Raw genomic sequence first — 19,186 nt, 5'->3', positions numbered from 1 at the left:
CGGCCTGCAAACAGGTGACAAGTCGGCCTTCTAGTCGGCCTAAATGGAGGGACAATCCCCTATATATAGAGGTTGTCCACTCCTCTATAACATATTCAAGGATCTATGAAATAAGCGAAGACAAGGAGCTGAGATTAGAGTGAGACAAACTAAATATAAAGAGCCTCTAGTGCAGCGAAGGAGGAAGAAGCCTAAGCGAAGATTGAAGGACTATTTCTAGGGCGAAACACAACCACACGTCTGAGAAAAGAAGGTCTTTATGCGTACATATCAACAGCAATATAACAGTGCCATACTTCTCATTGTTTGGGCTTCAAACTCAGGCCTATAAGGCCTCTCATTGAAGCGAAGAAGAGACTCTCACATACGAAGGAGAAAGGAACCAAATACACCATGAAACCTCCCACACATGCGAGGTTGAGGGCTGCATTGCTGCCACATTAAGTCTGCAATCTTACATGAAGAAGAAGCTCAATTGGTGAAGGGAAGAAAAGCATCATCCTATGTGAGTAGGTACACTTAGGACCAAGAAGAAACATCTCTTCTAAAACTAGCATAAGAGAGCCTACCACCAAGGAGTAGGAGAACGAAGTGCCAGAAGAAGTGTCAGGGAATAAGGTGCAGAAAGAAGGAAGGACTTGACTTGTGCTTGGACAATACTCTTGTCAGGGGTCTAGGGTTTGGCATTGATCAATAGAAGCTTCAATAAGATAAATTCACTCAAGGGTTTTCCTCTCAAGAGAAGAGAGATTTTGTCCCTGGTAGAGAGCCAACTTCGTGTGTTTTTGTTTTATGTTTTAGTAGTAGTTTGATGAAGTACACACATATGCACTAATAAGAATAAGAAGAAGAATATGCTAATAAGGAAAAGTAAAAATACTCCACAAATTGTTATCAAGTAACGAAGAATCACACTACACTACTTTGCCCTAAGATTCTTCAACATGGTATCAGAGCTAAGGTGACACATCAAGGAAAGGGCAACTCAAGAACACTCATCAAGGAGAAGCATCTACAAAGTTGAAGCATCAAGCCTAGAAGTCTCAATCACTTCAAGGACAAGAAGAGTCTACAATCCATCATTCATCAAGGAGGTCTACAAAGCTAGAAGAAGAGCCTTCTACAAAGGCACCTACAAAGGAGAGCAGATTCAAGCAGGACCTACATCAAGCTACAAGTCATCAAGCAAGTCCACTTGAAGAAGGCAACTCGAAGAACATCAAGATCCTAGGAAGGCAAGCCATCAAGTCTTCAAGGAGGAAGCAAATCCATTACATCTCAAAATCTATCAAGTAAGCACATGTCCCCTTCTGAATATACATCAATGCCTTTTGCAAGGAAAGCAATAAATTGGTAGGTACCAATAACTTTCTTGCATGGAAGAAGAGGATTGATCTACTTCTGAAAGAGAATGAACTCCTAGAACATGTCAAAGGGAATATCACTATCCCTACTAAAGAAAAAACTCAAGCCTTAGCCAAGTACAATAAGGATGAGACAAGAGCTCAAAGGATTCTGGTAGAATCAATCAAAGACTCTCTCATTCCCTATGTCTCCAAATTTGAGACATCGAAAGAAATTTATGACAAGCTAATAAAGCTATTCTTCGTATCCACAACTGGAGAAGTAATATCTCTGAGGAATGAATTATATAAGATAAAGAAAACAAAGGAAGGAATAGCTCCCTACTTCATTAAAATCTCTGAAATGAGAGATCAACTTCAAGAGCTTGGGGAAGTCATGTCTGACAGAGAAATGACAACTCTAGTACTCAATGCTCCACCTAAGGATTGGGGCAACTTCGCATCAAGCATATATGCCAAGAAGGAAGCAACCACTCTCAATGAAATGTGGTCTCTATGCAAGACAGAGGAAATCAAACTTAAAGCAAAGAAGATGTGGGATCAAAGGAGCAAGCATTTGCTACCATGGCCAAGAGAGAGGGTAAATTTGGAAAATTGGTCCACGAAGAACAAACAACAAAGACATGTCCAAAATTCAATGTTTTGGATGTCAAGAATATGGACACTACGGAATTGTCCCAATCTTAAGAAGGACAACAACAACAAAAGAAAGAGGGAAGAAGCTCACATGACTCAAGAGGTGAAAGAAGAAGAAAAGAAGCAAAAGAAGGAAGATCCTTCGGATCTCTATTATGACTAGGTCAAACTCTTTTCTTCTTTCAAGGTTTTGGGTAGTATAGGAGCATGTAGGAATATTGCATGGCTACAATCATCCTCTAGAATCTAGAAGCATGATGTACATAGAGTTCTAGATACTCATGAAGATGTAGCTTTTATAATAAGAATAAAAATGAATGGGTAGAAATATCTTCTAGAATATAGGAGCATGGTAGATATAGCTCAAGATATTCATATAGAAGGAGCATACCTAGTATAGGATCTCATCCATGATAAAAGAAGATTGATCATGATTAAGAATCGTAGAAGAACTCCATCATCAAAAGGAAAGGAACATTTGCAAGGCAAGGGTCTTTAAGATCCTACGATGGAATCTTCAAAAGAAGGTTCATGAACCAAAGCAGATGTCTCATTGAGAATCCCATTCATGGGATTCAAGAAAAGGATGATATGCAGGCAAGCTAATATGAAGCAAGAAGGGCCACACCAAGGACAACCAAATGAAGCTAAGATGAACAAAGGAGAATCAAGAGGACGTATGTATGCATCAAGGTTTAGTCATGTTATCATTTGTATATTGTTGAGTCATGGGAATAGTTCTATAACATTGTTAGGCCCCTATACTACAAGTGTAACCCCTTATTGTTATTAGCACAACCCACTTATTATATTGATGTACCCATGTAGTGCCCATATTGTTACTAATGTGCCCCATAGAAGCCCACTATTGTTATTATTGTGCCCTTACATTATTATTGTTATGTCGGCTCTGATTATGTTATGACCCCTTAGACTCCTATATATAGAAAGGAGGTCTTTTCATTTGTATCATCCAAGAATTGTTCATTTATGTAATGTAAAGGAGGTTGCCCCCTCGAAGAGGCTGAATTCTAAGGCGTGGATCTATCTTTTCTATCTTTTCTTGAGCTGGTTCCATAACATTTGGTATCAGAGCTTTGGATTCTAGGGTTTCGCTGCTCCAAACAGGTCATCGTGGCATTTTCGCTATAACTTTTTTTCTGTGACGTTTCAGAAGTTGCAAAAAAAACCCATTTGAGAAGAAATCGCACTGAACCTTGGGTTCGAATTTCAGAGCTTTTCGCGCGATATGTTCGGAGATATGATCTGAGGAATTTGGTCTTTTTGCAGACCCCTGAATTACATTCAAAACAGGTGACCTGGGCAAAATCATCATAACTTTCTTTCTGAGCATCGGATTGAAATTTCGTAAGAAGGTACAGAAAGAGGACAGATTGTAGTTTTCTTTTATATATTTTTCAGAGTCAAAGGTCGAAAAATTGACACGTGGCACTTCATACAAGTTCGCTCTTCTGGAAAGGTCTATAATCAGGTCATCTTGGGAGATTGTGCATAACTCTTTTTTGGAGAATCCAATTTGGATCAGACTGGTGGCATTAGAAAGAGGACACAGAGGGATACTACAGGTAGCAATTTCAGAAGTTAAATATCCACAAGTACAGAGTTACAGTCATTTCAATATCGCGGTCCTAAAATCAAGAAAAAGCAAGCTGAGGAAGTTTGATGGCAAGGATCCGGTAAATTGGATACTTCAGATGGAGCAATATTTTGATCTACATGGTGTACCACTGTTACAAAAGGTATGTATTGCATCTTCATATTTAGAACCGGATCAATTTTTATGGTATAAAGGGCTTTGTTCTCGTAAACAACTTGTTACGTGGTCAATTCTCACGGAGGAAATGATAGCACATTATGAGGATACAAAGAGCAACACCTTCTTTAGAACAACACCACAACAATTGGAAAGAGTAAAAGGGCTTTGTGACATATTTGAAAGTAAACTTATGGCAACAAGGAAGTCTAACCCTCACAACTTTAAAGATGGACGTGTTGTTTCTCCTAGCCTTCCACAACCTACAAGGGTTACACCACAACAATTGGAAGAAAAAAGAGAAAAAGGGCTTTGTTACAATTGTGACAACAAATGCACTAAAGGTCATAAGTGTGCTGAGAAGAAATTATTTTACATAGAGTATGAAGAGGAGGAAGAAAAGGATCAAGAAACATCAAAAGAAGAGGATATATGCCATGACCCGACCCCAGAGAAAGAAGAAATGAATCAGAACATATCTTGTAAACTATTGGCAAGAATGACCACTCCTCAAACTCTCAAGATAGAAGGACATATCAAGAAGAAAAAGGTGCAAGAAGTGAAATATCACATCAAGAAAGAGGAAATGAATCCAGCCATATCTTGTAATTCACTGGTCGGAATTACCACTCCTCAAACTATCAACATAGAAGGACATATCAAGAAGAAAAATGTTCAAGAAGTGAAAGATCACATCGAGCGTCAAGAAATGAATCTGACCATATCTTGTAAAGGATTGGAAGAAATCACCACTCGTCAAACTCTAAAGATAAAAGGACATATCAAGAAGAAAAAGGTTCAAGCAGTGAAAGATCACATCGAGCATCAACAACAAGTTCTCCAACTTTTAAAGGATAACGCCACTTCGGTGCAAAATCAAATGAAACAACAGGTAGATCAACATCATAGTGAAAAATGTTTTGATGTAGGCGACTGGGTATTTTTACTGCTACATCTAAAGCAAGCTATTTATGAGAAGGAAATGTTGGCAATGCTACATGCACTTAAAAAATGGCGACCTTACAGAATGGGAAGACTCTTCAAGGATGAGGATGTGGAAGCATTGTTTTGTGCTATTTCTATTATCCAACCAGATTGGATAAACGAAGCAAGGGATGAATGGAAGAAGGACAAAGAAGTATGGCCACTTATTCAAAAGTTGCAAAAAATCCCAATTCAAACAATATTGCCAATTATTGAAAAGGAAGGAAAAATCATATTGGAACCTGGAGCAGTCACAGAAACAAGAACCCAACAGCTACAAAATCGATCAATTTCAGAGTATCTCATCAAGTGGAAGAACTTACCCGCTGAAGATTCCACATGGGAGGACAAGAATTTTATACAGAAGCATCAAGAACTACTCAAGCGTTGAGGACAATGCTTTTTGAAGGAGAGGGGCATGTTAGGCCCCTATACTACTAGTGTAACCCCTTATTGTTATTAGCACAACCCACTTATTATATTGATGTACCCATGTAGTGCCCATATTGTTACTAATGTGCCCCATAGAAGCCCACTATTGTTATTATTGTGCCCTTACATTATTATTGTTATGTCGGCTCTGATTATGTTATGACCCCTTAGACTCCTATATATAGAAAGGAGATCTTTTCATTTTTATCATCCAAGAATTGTTCATTTATGTAATGTAAAGGAGGTTGCCCCCTCGAAGAGGCTGAATTCTAAGGCGTGGATCTATCTTTTCTATCTTTTCTTGAGTTGGTTCCATAACAAACATGATCAATTATGAAAGAATCTCTTTCACCAAGAACATGTTCGAAGGCATGTACTACAATGCAATGAAGGTCAACCAAGGAATATGCTCACATAAGGAGTATAAGATTGTTGACTACGAAGCAAGAAGAAATGCTGACTAGTCCAGGAAACAAGCAAGGAAGAAATGGTCTCACAAGAAGCATAAGATGGTTGACCTATCTACCTCAGAAGGAGCAAATGAAGAAAGAGATCAAGCATGTGAGGAACACCATGATCACTGAGAATCACTATCTGATAAAATACTTTGAAGATATCTCCCGAAAGAAGGCAAGACAACTCTGACAAAGGAAGGAAGGACCCTTGACACCTATGAAGGCTTTGGAGATATGAAAGGTGCAAATAACTGATTCTACCCTATAAAGATGTCTTGATGAAGTCATGATGGGCTACTAGGTTGAAGCATGCAAACAAGCAAGTACAACAAAGCATCCATGAGAAGAGTATTTTGAAGCATGGACAGATGAAAAAAGAGTAGCCAGATGACGAAACCTAATGTATGGCAAGAAAGACACTTTCCACGAAGAAAGCAATGACATGACAAACCAAGAAGGGAAGTGATCGATGGATGGTGCCCTACCTAGAAGAAGTTTGAACAAAGACCTCATGACATCAAAGAAAGGAAGGAAATCAAGCAGCTAAAGAACCCATGAAGAAGAAGATGTTGACGAAGCAAAGAGTCCCTAGTTAAGAGGGAGCTCTGACAGGTCCCTGATCAAAAGGGAGTTTTGGATCACCCCTGATTACAAAGGAGTAACAATTGTGTTTTTTCCATTTCAGAGGTCATGCACTAGACCAGGACTAACAAGCGTAAGTCTAGATGAAGGCCATGAATGGAAATGTAGACACAAGATAAACACTACATTCTTGTCTTCACTTGGGAAGAAAGAATGGGAGGATTGGGTAATCATCTGGCATCTGATACTCTTTGAGGATGTGTAGGGCATAAAAGACAAAAGTAGGCAAGAGGACCAATATTCTTTGAGGGTTGGGAACCCAAGATAAGAATAGTCCTAGAAGGTCATACTTAGAGAACACACGAGTGGGTATGTACCTTGAGAGACAATGATGAAGGTGCCTATAAATCATTGGTCTCGCCATCATTGTAGCTCATGGTCTCGCAGAGAGATGGAGTTGTTAGTCAAGGCCTTGCACTATGACAATGTTGATGAATATGATGCTATAACAGATGGATTGCAAATCAGGTTTCTCTTATGTGAATTCTTCAAGATTCATAAGAGCTAAACACCTTGTAATGTTGCACGAATACCTCCCTAGTTAAGAGGGAGTCTTGAAGGAAATGTAACTAGGTTCAGTCTTCATAAATGTAATTTTGATATTTGTTCTTATTCAAGAAAATAAATATTATCTTTATAATATATGTCAATGAGTTTCTTGCTCAATTGTTTATCAAGTTCACTAGCGTTCGATTAAAGCATTCAAATACTTGGAGGTTTTCCATTATGTCATGAAGCCTTTGGTCATTAAAAGGACAAAAAAAAATTTATATATATATATATATATATATTTAAAAAAAATTCAAAATACAAAAAGGAATATATATATATATAAAAGAAAAAATAACTTTAAAAAAATAAGAAAAAGAAATACATATATATATATATATATATATATATATTCCTACTTCTTAAGAATTGCAAGGAGTATTGAAAGAGTTTGCCAAAAACAAAATCCCGAGCCCGAACGGATGGTCGGTGGAGCATTTTTTTCTTTGATATGATGGGTCCAAATCTCATTGAGATGGTTGAAGAGTCTCACATTCAGGGCCACATTTCAGGTGCTATCAATGCTACCTTTCTCACTCTGATTCCAAAAAAATCTAATTCATCTAGGTTTTCAGATTTTGGACCTATCTCACTTTTTAATGTGGTTTACAAAATAATTTCTAAACTAATTGTTAATCGTGTTCAGTTGATTTTATCTAAGCATATCGCTTTGGAACAATTCAGTTTACTAGCACACAAAAGGATCTAGGATGTTGTTGGGATCACCTAGGAATGACGATTTTACACATAATTGGATTCTCCTGCAGACACATAGTTGGATTATGGCTTGTGTCTCGACAACCAACTTAGTTGTGTTGATCAATGGGTTGCCATCAGATTTTTTTTCCGGATCACCAAAGGTCTGCGACAAGGTTGCGCGCTCTCCCCTCACTATTTATTTTGGTAATGGATGGACTTAGTAGAGGATTAAGAGAAGCTAGGGAGGCTGGCAGGATCACTGTATGTCGGGTCACAAACATACAATTGTCACGTTTAATGTTTGTTGATGATGTCATATGTATTGGTGAGGCGAAGTTCTCGGAAGGGCACATCTTCATTCACATTATTACTAAATTTGGAAATGCTTTTGGTCTCATCCTTAATAAAGAAAAATCAAAATCTACCTCAGACAACATGGAGGAGGAGGAGGCCAAGCAGATTGTGGTACTCTTTTGAGTCAATATCAAACCATTAGCTAGTGGTTTTAAGTATTTGGGTTTCCACTTAATGCCTAGGAACTATGAGAAGTGGGATTGGTTAAGAAACTGACCTGCGGGGAAATAAATGGCTTTCACTGGGTGGCTGGATGATTATGATTAAGGTTGTCCTACAAAGCATCTCAGTCTATTGGATGCACTTGTTCCACTTACCTATGTCGGTTATCCACAGGATTGACTCAACCATTGCAGATTTTCTTTGGTCTAGTTCTGGTATGAAATCTAAATTCATCTTTCTAAACTTGTTTCAATTTGCAGGCCCATTGAGGAAGGGGGTTGGGGCATTAAAGATACTAAGAACTTCAACCTAGCTATGCTCACCAAGAATTTGTGGCGAGCCTTTGTGGGCCTTGGTATCTGGCATGATATTATAAAGGAAAATTATCTCAATCATGCTAATTTGGAAGAATGGGTCATAGTTGGGGCACTGGAGAAGAAAACTGCCTCATTCATTTGGTGTAGTTTAATGAAATCTAATCCATGGATGTGTGGTAATCTTAGATGGGTTGTTGGCACTTGTAGCAGAATTCTCATTGGTTTAGATGCCATCATTGGTATGGAGGGGAACACCTCCTCAGTCTCCACATTATTCAGTTCCTTAATGGGAAGGGGATCTTTACCCTTGCTCATATTGGTTGCCCAATGATCATTGGTTTTCCCTCTACTATATGGCCGAATGCAGATGAGTTGGCCCTTCCTCTCGAGTTTGTGGTTAAATGGGAATACTACAAATCCAAATTATGCCATGCGGGGAATGCCCTATCTGATAAGGCAAACAAACTCACATGGGATGGGCGTTCTCATGGAGGTGACATCTCAATTAAAGCAGCATACTCATAAATCACAAGGCATAATAGGTCATACAATTGCACAGCTTGGTTGGTCGGTATGTGGAGCTGGGAGGTTCTGACAAAACTGAAGTGTTTCACCTGACTTGCGTTATTTAATCACATTCTTACCTAGGACAATCTTGCAAAGCGTGGATTTCAAGGTCCGGGGTACTTCCCTCTGTGCCGATCAACTGATGAGGAAGTAGTTCATCTTTTCCTACGTTGTCGATTTGTGATCTCTATCTACAAGGAGGTCTCCCACTCTCTTAAGTTTACCTTGCAAGTGGATAGGTCCTCTATCGCATCTTGCCTACTAAATTGGTCCAATTTCCTTTCATAATTCAAGGTTGTCCCGCTATATATTTTCTGGGGCATATGGCAATGTAGGAACGATCACATATTTGAAAATAGCCCTTGATTTGAGATATACCTCTCTGAGAATTGTGGTATTCTTCTGGAGATTCGTCCTTGGAGACCTATTATTCATAAGTGCAGGTAGACATTCAAGGACCTTGACCATTTTTCCCCTGTTGGTTTCTTTGATGGTGCCTCTGCAAGTGCAGTATGTGGATGTGGAGCTATTATCCTCTTCTTACCTTCCATGGCATTTCATTTCCACTGGTCTGGGGGTGTTGGCATCAACACCAAAGCAAAGGTACTAGCTCTTTGGGGGGTGATGCGTTGTGCATCTTGGCTTGTAGTTGAGCAGATGTTGGTCATTGGAGATTCGAAAAATGTCATTGATTGGGCATCTAGCTAATCCTCCCTTGAAGTGCCTTCATTACTTCACTGGTGGGAGCAAATTAAATCCATGATGGTTTCTTTTTTTCCAACTCGTTATGCCATATTTTTCGGGAACATAACGTTTTGGCAGACGCACTTTCCAAGCGAGGGGCCTTTGTCTTGCCATGGCAGATTTGTTTTGAATTCTTCATCAATGGTTGCGATACCAGCTCAGGGGCCTTCTCTTTCTAGGGGTGACTCTGTTTCTGCTCTTTTTGGCGCTTTACCTTAGGTTTGGATTGTTGAAGAATCTAGGGCAATGAGATGTAGAGTGATTCTTCGGGACTGGATAACAATTTGTGAAGTCTTTTTACAATTTGTCTTTGTTAGCTTAATCTTCTTCTTCTCTCATTAATGCATGTGTGTGTACTTCATCAAACTGCTATCAAAAACATAAAACAAGAACACAAGATATTGCCTCTCTGTCAAAGCCAAAATCTCTCTTCTCTTGAGAGGAAACCCCTTTGGTAAGTTTTCTCTTATTGAAGTTTCTTTCTTGATCAATGCCAAACCCTAGACCCTTGACTAGAATATCCTCCAAGCACAAGTCAAGTCCTTCCTTTTCTCTACACTATGTCTTCCCGGCACTTTGTCCACCTTCTTCCAACACTTCGTTCCCCGACACTTCATCCTCCTTCCAGCGCTTTGTTCTTCCTTCCACTTTTAGTAGTCCTTCTAGAAGAGACACTTATCTTTTGTACTTTAGTGAGATCCTTCACCTAAGGATACTCCTTCCTTCTCTTAACCAACAGAGTTCCTTCTTGATGTATAGTTGTAGACTTTGAGTGACAGCACTGCAGCCCTAATTCTCGCACGTGTGACTCTGCACTATGTCTTCCCGGCACTTTTTCCACCTTCTTCCAACACTTCATCCTCCTTCCGGCACTTAGTTCTTCCTTCCATTGTTAGTAGTCCTTCTAGAAGAGACACTTATCCTTTGTACTTTAATGAGATCCTTCACCTAAGGATACTCCTTCCTTCTCTTGACCAACAGAGTTCCTTCTTTTTGTATATTTGTAGACTTTGTGTGACAGCACTGCAGCCCTAATTCTCGCACATGTGAGAGGCCTTGTTGATGTTATATGGCTCCTCTTTCCTTCGCTTGAGGTCCTTCCTTCTTCGCTTGGATAGGAGGCCTAGTTTGTAGCCCAAACGATAAGGTATGTTGGGAGGTGACTTGTTGCTGTCCTAAGCGCAGATAGGCCTTCCTTTTCTTCGCATGTGTAGTTGGTATTGGCCCTAAAACAGTCCCAAAACCTTCGCTCTTCCTTCTTGCTTCTTCGTTGCACTAGAGGCTCCTTCTTCGTCCCTTTCTCAGATTCTTTTTCGGTCCTCTATCTTCGCTGATTTCAAAGTGAGTTACTTGTCGTTCAAGGGAGTGGACAGCCTCTATATATAGAGGATTGTCCCTCCTTTAGGCCAACTTGTAGGCCGACTTGATTTCCTTTGCTTCGATGGGTGCTTTTAATGGTGTCATTGCTTCTTTTGATGGTGTCTTTGCTAGGAGGAGACTTGACTTTGCTTGGATGTGTCTTCGTTGACTGTTATACATAAATATACATAATGTAACATAAGCTTAAGGTCTTCAACATAATTCTTTTGAATCTTTGACTCATCTATAGCACTTTAACATGTGCTAGACCTACTTCAATGAGCAAGAAACTCATTGACATATATTATAAAAATAATATTTCTTTTCTTGAATAAATACAAATATCAAAAGTACATTTATGAAGACCGAACCTAGTTACATTTCCTTCAACATGGATGCTCCTGGCATCTTCATGTTTTTTTCCCATTTTGTTGCAAGACGTATTGTATTTTATTACAGGCAACCTTCTCTGCTTTTGCTTTATTTTGTTCTGTTTTTTGCTCATATTTTGGATGCTTTGCGTCGACATTGGATGTTCCCCTCTGAGATTCTTCTATTTTATAGCTATGTTTGTAATTTTGAGGATATTAGGGACTTTCAATTGCACACAAAATTTTCTTTGGCATTGTAACTCTTTTTCGTTATATCAATGGACGAAATTTTTTTCTCATAAAAAAAGTTGTCATATGCACAGCCATAACCCATGTCGTCAGTCATCGTTCAACAACAACACACATAGGTGAAAGATAACCACTTGCAAACTAGCAGTGATAGGGATTATCAATCGACCAACTAGCGTGAGTCACGAAGTCATGGGAAAACCTCTTTCGGTCATGATTTTACAGATCGTGGTAATAGTGTTGGCATCATTGAATCCCAACAAGAGAGTCAAGTGAGTGTTTAGCATAGAAAGACAAATTAAAAGGCTGCCAAATAGATTGTTGTGAACGCCCCAATTGTAATTGAGCCATCCCTCCTCACTAAAGAGTGACAGGATTCTATTATACTTCTGAATTATAAAGGAAGCCTAGATCACTATCATCAATCCGAACAAAGAGAAAGGAAGGACGTGACGACAAAGAGGGGCCGCGACTGTGCCAAACATCTAAGTCTTATCAATTAATTTTTTTGGAGAAAATAATTATTAAAAGGGTTACCATATAAAGATAGGTCATTATAGATTAAACTATGTCAACTTAATAATTATATATATCAACAATCATCAAAATATATATATATATATAAGGAAGTTCTAATCTAAAGTTGAAGATCTTCAAAATTTTATTGAAGAAATATTAAGTTTAAAAAAGAAAAGGGTATTTTTAGTTAAAAATAATAATAATAATTGAAAGTATTATGGATACAAAATGGAGTCTGATTCGAAAACGAATGAAGGAACTATGGATTCCACACATGATTTTTCTTTCTGGACCAGATGTTGGTTTTGTATGACAAAATTTGAGTATTCACCGGTTTTTAAAAATCGCACAACGTTTTGTCCAACTTCTTAGAAATTGTTTACTTTGAAAAAATCTCAAGGTAATACACAGACACAAATTAAAAGATTAAAGGAAGAACTTGTAAAAGGTCAACAAAAGAACAAAGCATCGAAATAGAAATATAAAGATCTCAAAGATCAGTGTTACGAAAAATCAACAGAAAGTAACAAAGAAATTTTGCGTCAAAGCAACCATAGTCAAAAGTTACTTGCAAAGGCCAAAAAGACCAAAAATACAAATAAAAAATTAGAAGAAGAAAAGGAATGTCTCGAGAGGAAATTCAACGAGAATCTATCGGAAAAGGAAGAAGAAATTTTGCGCTTAAAAACCCTTAATCAAATATTAATAGAACAAATTAGAGATTTAAAATATGAAAGGCTTGAACGCCAAAACACTGAAAATAAGGTTGACGAATCAGAAACTAAAGAACTCTTACGTCTCAGAAATCATAATCAAAGTCTACTCACTCAAATTAAGAAACTTAAAAATGATAAGAAATCATTGAAAAACAAATTATAAGAACTTATCACAAAATAAGTATCAAAGTCTTCAAACGTAACAATCCAAGTTGAAGAAAAAGGAACAAATATTGATCTAGTCAATATCACAACTCAAGAAGATGACAAATCAGTTGAAGTAAAAACATATTCAGATGTTGTAGTTCAGACAATGAAAATTCCAAGTGAAGATTTTGTAACCAACTCAACAACATCAATACCTGAAGTAAATTAGGAAATTGCCACATGCATGATAAGGGAAAATCAAATCACAAGAACTCCTTATCGCCATCCGAATCACAAGAGAAAACATCTCAATCAGTTTGCATATCTGTATCATTCAGAATAGAAACAAAAGACTTATGTTCCAAACAATATGATGTCGACTCTACACAATGCATTCTTATGATAACAATTTATCCCCGCTATGAAATAATTGCAAAGTTCCACAGAGATTGATTTAGGATGGTAAGATCACTTCTCAATTGGACAATTTTGTTTATCAATCAAAGGATCCTATCATCTTGTATCATCGAAGATGACAACTCGAAGAATTCTGAAAGATGTGAATAGATTACAAGACAAGGAAACAGATGACACGCCTTGTCAGCAATAAGCTTTGAAGACAAAGCTTTTCTGAAGAGGAAGGCAATGTTATGAATATAACATATAAAAAATAATGTAAATAATAATAATCATAATAATGATTAATTAGATAATAATTAGTTACTAAAGAGGCATGTCTTAAAGGACATGACCGTTCATGAAATGGCACCTAATAGGTATATAAGCAGGCCCTCATTTGTAAATACCATATATCATATTTCTTGTACATTCAACTTTCTTACATATAAATATATTACTTGTCCCATAAGGGATATTTACATATTTCAGATATTCTGAATATTCCGCTGTGTACACGAACCATGTTAATTACATTGTGATAATGTTCAATGCTTGATATAGTTCACAAAGGCTTAAAAATTAAATTCTATCAAATAATATAAGCTCCAGCATCTAAGAATTAATCATTTGTATGGGAGATGCTAAACGTTCCTACCACATCAGCGTTTATCAAAAACCACATGGTAAATTACTTTTCAAAGTTAAATAATCCAATCCATATGTTCGCTATCTTTGAAATTATCTTTCAGGGTCATAAAGAAAAGTGCAGTGCTTAATTTTAACCTTTCAGCTCAAAAAATGGCATTGCATGACCTATTCTCCACATAAAAGCTTTGTCATCTCCACCACCTGATGCAACCCATGTTGCATCAACTGGACTGCATGCTACAGCAAACAAAGTATCTGGCATGTAACAAAAATACAAATAAACCAATTACTACATAAATAAACCAATAGAACTAAAATATGAAAAATACCAAAGAAAAGAAATTCCAAAACATTCTTAAAGCTGTTGGGAAAAATAGAACACAAAACAATGTATCATGCATATCATTACAACTATGCCCATACAAAGAAACATGTTCCTTCCATTGAAAAGTAGCAATAATGAAGCAAAACTTTGCAATTCCTGTTCTTATGTGAATTTTAATTTTCTTTTGTGAATCCTAAAAAGACAAGTATGAAATTTATTTAAACCATATTCTCAAAGAACGGTAGGAAGCATCTAAAGTATCACAAGAAGGCAGCATTATATAAAAGCACACAAAAACATATGATAGCATACAAAGTACGGTGTGTATATAATTTCAGATTGAATTAAAGTGATCGGCTTTAACACAATATTTATTTTCCTCAAGCAAGTCATGATCATCCACCATTCACTGTCAAAGTTATGAATTTTTCAATGACAGGTAGCACAATTAACAACCAGACCCAGACATTAAACTTAAAGAATATCTCCTCAAGTTGCTCTTGCTTAATATTATGAATTGAGAAAGAGACCTCAGATGATAATGAAGGTTACTTCCCATTTGTTAAGATCGTGTTGCGGGTAAGGGCAGGTAAGGGCCCTAGCACTAGAACCTATGTTAATGGATGTCTAGCCTTTCCTCCTTGTATACACCCAGATAAGTGTGTGTCTCTTGGGGCACATCTTAGATTCATCATGGATCCATAACAGAAAGGAATATAATACGGATTCCGGAATATTAGATGATCCAATTCAATATCCATTCCAGACTCATCTCATCTCAAATGGATTCACACAATGTATACCTGCCCTTCTGGAAAAACTGAAAAAGGCATAAAAGCATTAAATAAAAAAACATTCATGGCAATTCCAACTAATACACAACTGAATATGTCATTAAACTTGATATATAGTGTACAACAACCCATGATCTAAAGCTTCCTTTGTGCTAGAATATTTATCATGTACATCAATGTCAATTAACAGCCTCATGTTTGAAGAAAACTACGCAATTAATGTTGCCTATTAATGCAGAAAAAGAATTTGATGTGGCGATATCAAGATAATGGGAAAGCTCCTTCCATCAAGTTGTGGTCTAGTAGTAAGTCGGAATGCTTACCATGATGCTGACCTTGGTTCAAAACCTGTGTTACTAGAGCCATGTGGACTTGAATCCTTGATGTTGGATCTGTGGATCTGCATTTCGAATATGGATACAGTTACGAATCCACCCACATCCACATCGAATCCGCCACATAAACAGATCCTTCAAACCAGAAAATGGATCCCATGCTACTGAAACTGATCATGTACCAACTACCTCTCACACTCAAGATCCCAAGCAAATAACAATACAGTTTTTGGTTTTTTTTAAGGTGCCAACTATTTGAAACCCTAAAAAGAAAATATTCTATTTCGCTTTTAGTTAGATTATTGAAAGTAATCAGTCAGCTCCTTTCCAATCTTCTCACATCATCAAAGAAACCATTGAAATGAAAAAGAACCCCAACAACTTTAATCAGGAAGATGGCTTCAAACTCAATGAATCGTGGAAACCCACCATCCACCATCTTTCCCATAAGCTTTCCCCTCAAATTGATTGATTTATGTTATGAACATAAATAATGACAACTTTATTATTAATGAAGGGACACATGGAAAGACATGACCCCACTGACAAACGTCACTCTTCATGAAAGGGCACTCCTGCTTGGTATATATACTGGGGAACTCCCATTGTATTCAAACATATCATAACATTACAATTTCTTTCTCTCGCATCTTCCATCATTGATTTCCTTTTAGTTTATGCTTCGCTTGATATGATGATATACTTTTATGTTTATATTTGTTAGTTTTAATGTTTCCTATTTATCATTTATTTAAATAATATTATCACAGTGTTATTACTATGAGATTATAATATATCTTAAATATAATATATCTGAATATTAACATCATTAAATATAAGGTTTATATTTTAATGTATTAAGTATTATTTAGATATATTCATTACCAAGTAAATATTAAAGCTCAGTTATTAATGTATGCCTTACGGTTTTAGGGTTTTTTTATTAATAAAGATATAAAATATATTATTATTTTTGGGGAGGTAATGTTTTCTTTTTCTTGAGTTTCTCTAACGTTCCATTTTTGTGTTTGACGGTTTGACCCCTGTTAGTTTGTCTTTTGAATTCTTTGGAGTTTGCCCATCTCTCTTGCATCTCTACCCTATGTATTCCCTGAGACTTGATCAGATTTTTCATCACGGTCCTGATGATGAACCACACTAGCTGGTTCCAAAATTCGATCCAAAATTGCTCAATGACATTGATCGGGAAGAACTATATCAAAGCATTATGAATCATTTTTTTTGCTAAAGCAAGAGTGTTTCCTTCTCATTCAAAGGCTTAAAAAATTACAAAACTATATTACAAGTCTCGGACAAAGTCAATGGGAGTAGTCAGAGACCACCAAACCTCAAAAATCAGGCATCATTTCCTCAAAAACCTACAAAATAACCAAACCCCCGTACACGAAAGGAAAATAAACTCAAAGCAAGGAATTTTTCGGGTCCACCCAGGGGATAAAACCTGTGCAACTAAGACATCCGTCATCCAGGAGCCACCACGATGAACACGAGAAGCCCGGAGGATAACCCCTCGAAATAGCTCGATGAACTAAGGTCGTTGATCTTCACTCCCCGAATCCGACGGCTGAGGAGAATATCGGACGGAGAAGAAGCACGAGGATAACCCGCCCGATATAGGCGGTTTTCTCTCTCTGCCCGCTACCACGTGGTGATAGAAGAATGGCATCGGAGGCAAACCATGAAAAACTGCTTGGGGGCTTGGATGCGTCCGATAAACCACAAAACCGCTTGACCACTGAAATCTTTGAGAACGAAAACCACTTTTGTTCCACCGCCTGCCATCCAAAAGAGAGCTTCCGTCACGCCGAGTTCGGGAGCAAAAGCTAGCTGAACCCTAGTTCTCCATCCTCTTCATTGCCCAATTGTTGCTTCTCCCTCGTCTTGAGATAAAGCTCATTGTCTGCACGTGCCAAACTGTGGCATTCCTCTCGCAAATTCCCTGCAGGCGTAAGTTCCCACCTGTAAAAATTGTAGTCATTCTTACAGAGCACCCCTTCATTTGCCAGTCGGTCCGCTAATCTGTTGGCATTTCTTCGCACATGAACAAAACTTAGGGTTCTCAGGATTCTCAGATGTGATTGAATACGCCGATAAACCTGCAAAAGTCTCCAGTGGTGCGAGATTTTCTCAGGATCAGAGCCATTAGCTATTTTTTTATAGAATTGATTGTTAATTCAGAATCAGCTTCTATTATGGAGTTCTTCATGTTGAGATCTCTTAGAATCTCTAAGCCCTGCTCTATGGCCATAATTTCTGCCATGTTGTTGGTGGCATTCCCTAAATGACTGTGGAAGATGGCAATTAAATTCCCCTTGTCATCTCGAATGGCACCTCCATACCCAGCCTCCCCCGGTTACCTTTCGAGGCTCCGTCTGTATTTAATTTTAAGTAACCAGGGGGGTTGCCAGAAGTCCTGCCTCATTGAAGCGTGTGTAGCAATCTAGATTGAGCCCTGGGGGACCAACTTCTGAAGGCCCAAAAGAAGAAGAATTCTAGCCTCCTGTTGAGATGGAGGATTCGCAGGAGGTTGCTTCTGAATGGTATTAATAGTTTCTTTGAGTTGCCTTAGGAGTTGATTTATTATGATTTGGGGCGTGCTGGATTTGTCCTTGAAAATTCTGTTATTGCGTTCTTTCCAGACATTCCAGATTAGAAAGCCTGGAATCAATGTCCAGGCTGTGTTGACAGTCTCATTCTTTGAGAGTTTTTTCCTCCAATTCTTTAAGGTATTGGAGATGTCATTTTCATCTCTGTCAGTTTGTCTAAAGATAGAGGCAACCCAGTTCCATAGGGTAGAGGTGAAAGTGCAGAGGCTGAGAAGGTGATCCCTCGTTTCTTCCTGTATACCACAAAGTTGGCATCTGGATGGTCCCGCAAAACCTTTTTTCCTAAGATTTTCCCAAGTCAAAATATTTTTGTGAAGAACCATCCACATAAAGAGCTTGATTTTCATCCATTGAGGGTGCTTCCATAGGTTCTTCCAAGTTTTATCCGGGTTTGAAAAATTGTACCCGGTGACCACTTCTTTGGCTTCTTTGAGATTGAAATTGCCCTCACTGCTTCTTCCCCATCTAAGTTGATCTGTGGACGTCGAGATCAAAATTTTCCTTTTTTCCAGGATTTTAGCAAGAGCTTCACCTGGGTCTTCAGAGGAGACTCTTCACTATTAATTGGTACTTTCCAAGTTCTCCACTTGTCACCGTTCCTTGTCTTATCCCAAAAGTCGCTGACCTTTTTTAGTCCTTTGTTGACAGTTTCCTCTCTGAGAATGTCCAGTCCTTCTCCACTTAAGTTGGGTTCCTGCTGCCAATTGTCCTCCCAAAACCAGGCGAGGTTTCCATTACCAATCTCCCAGAAGCTATGTTTCTGAACTAAAGCTCTGTTCTCCCAAGCATTATTCCAAATGTGGGAGCCCCTGATATGCCCTATCATTCTGATCAGGTCCCATTCCCTCCAGTCCTTTGCATATTTCTGCTTCCAGAGCTTGGCCCATGGGTTGCTAGATTCCTTCAGCCATCTCCACCAAAGTTTGGCCCCCAAAACTTTTTTAAGAGTTTCCGGGTCATGGAGACCAAGACCCCCATGAGGTTTGGGCATGCAGATTTTGTCCCAAGCTACCAGCGC

At 38.1% G+C, this 19,186-nt stretch overlaps 1 protein-coding gene across 4 annotated transcripts in view; it reads right to left on the bottom strand.

The window, feature by feature from the left end:
* The window catches only part of LOC149238602 (uncharacterized), a 349,551-nt gene that overhangs the window by 192,955 nt on the left and 137,410 nt on the right, over positions 1 to 19,186 (bottom strand). For all 4 annotated transcript variants that reach the window (XM_089373104.1, XM_089373107.1, XM_089373106.1 and 1 more), the window contains one exon: positions 14,223 to 14,342. In XM_089373104.1, coding sequence (XP_089229230.1) covers positions 14,223 to 14,342 — 120 coding nt within the window. The remainder of the gene's footprint in view (positions 1 to 14,222; positions 14,343 to 19,186) is intronic.

Source organism: Pinus tabuliformis, chromosome 8 (assembly GCF_031772625.1).
Source record: "Pinus tabuliformis cultivar Carrire ecotype Pingquan chromosome 8, CPIR1, whole genome shotgun sequence".
NCBI lineage: Eukaryota > Viridiplantae > Streptophyta > Pinopsida > Pinales > Pinaceae > Pinus > Pinus tabuliformis.
This window is presented reverse-complemented; position numbering and strand designations above follow the sequence as displayed.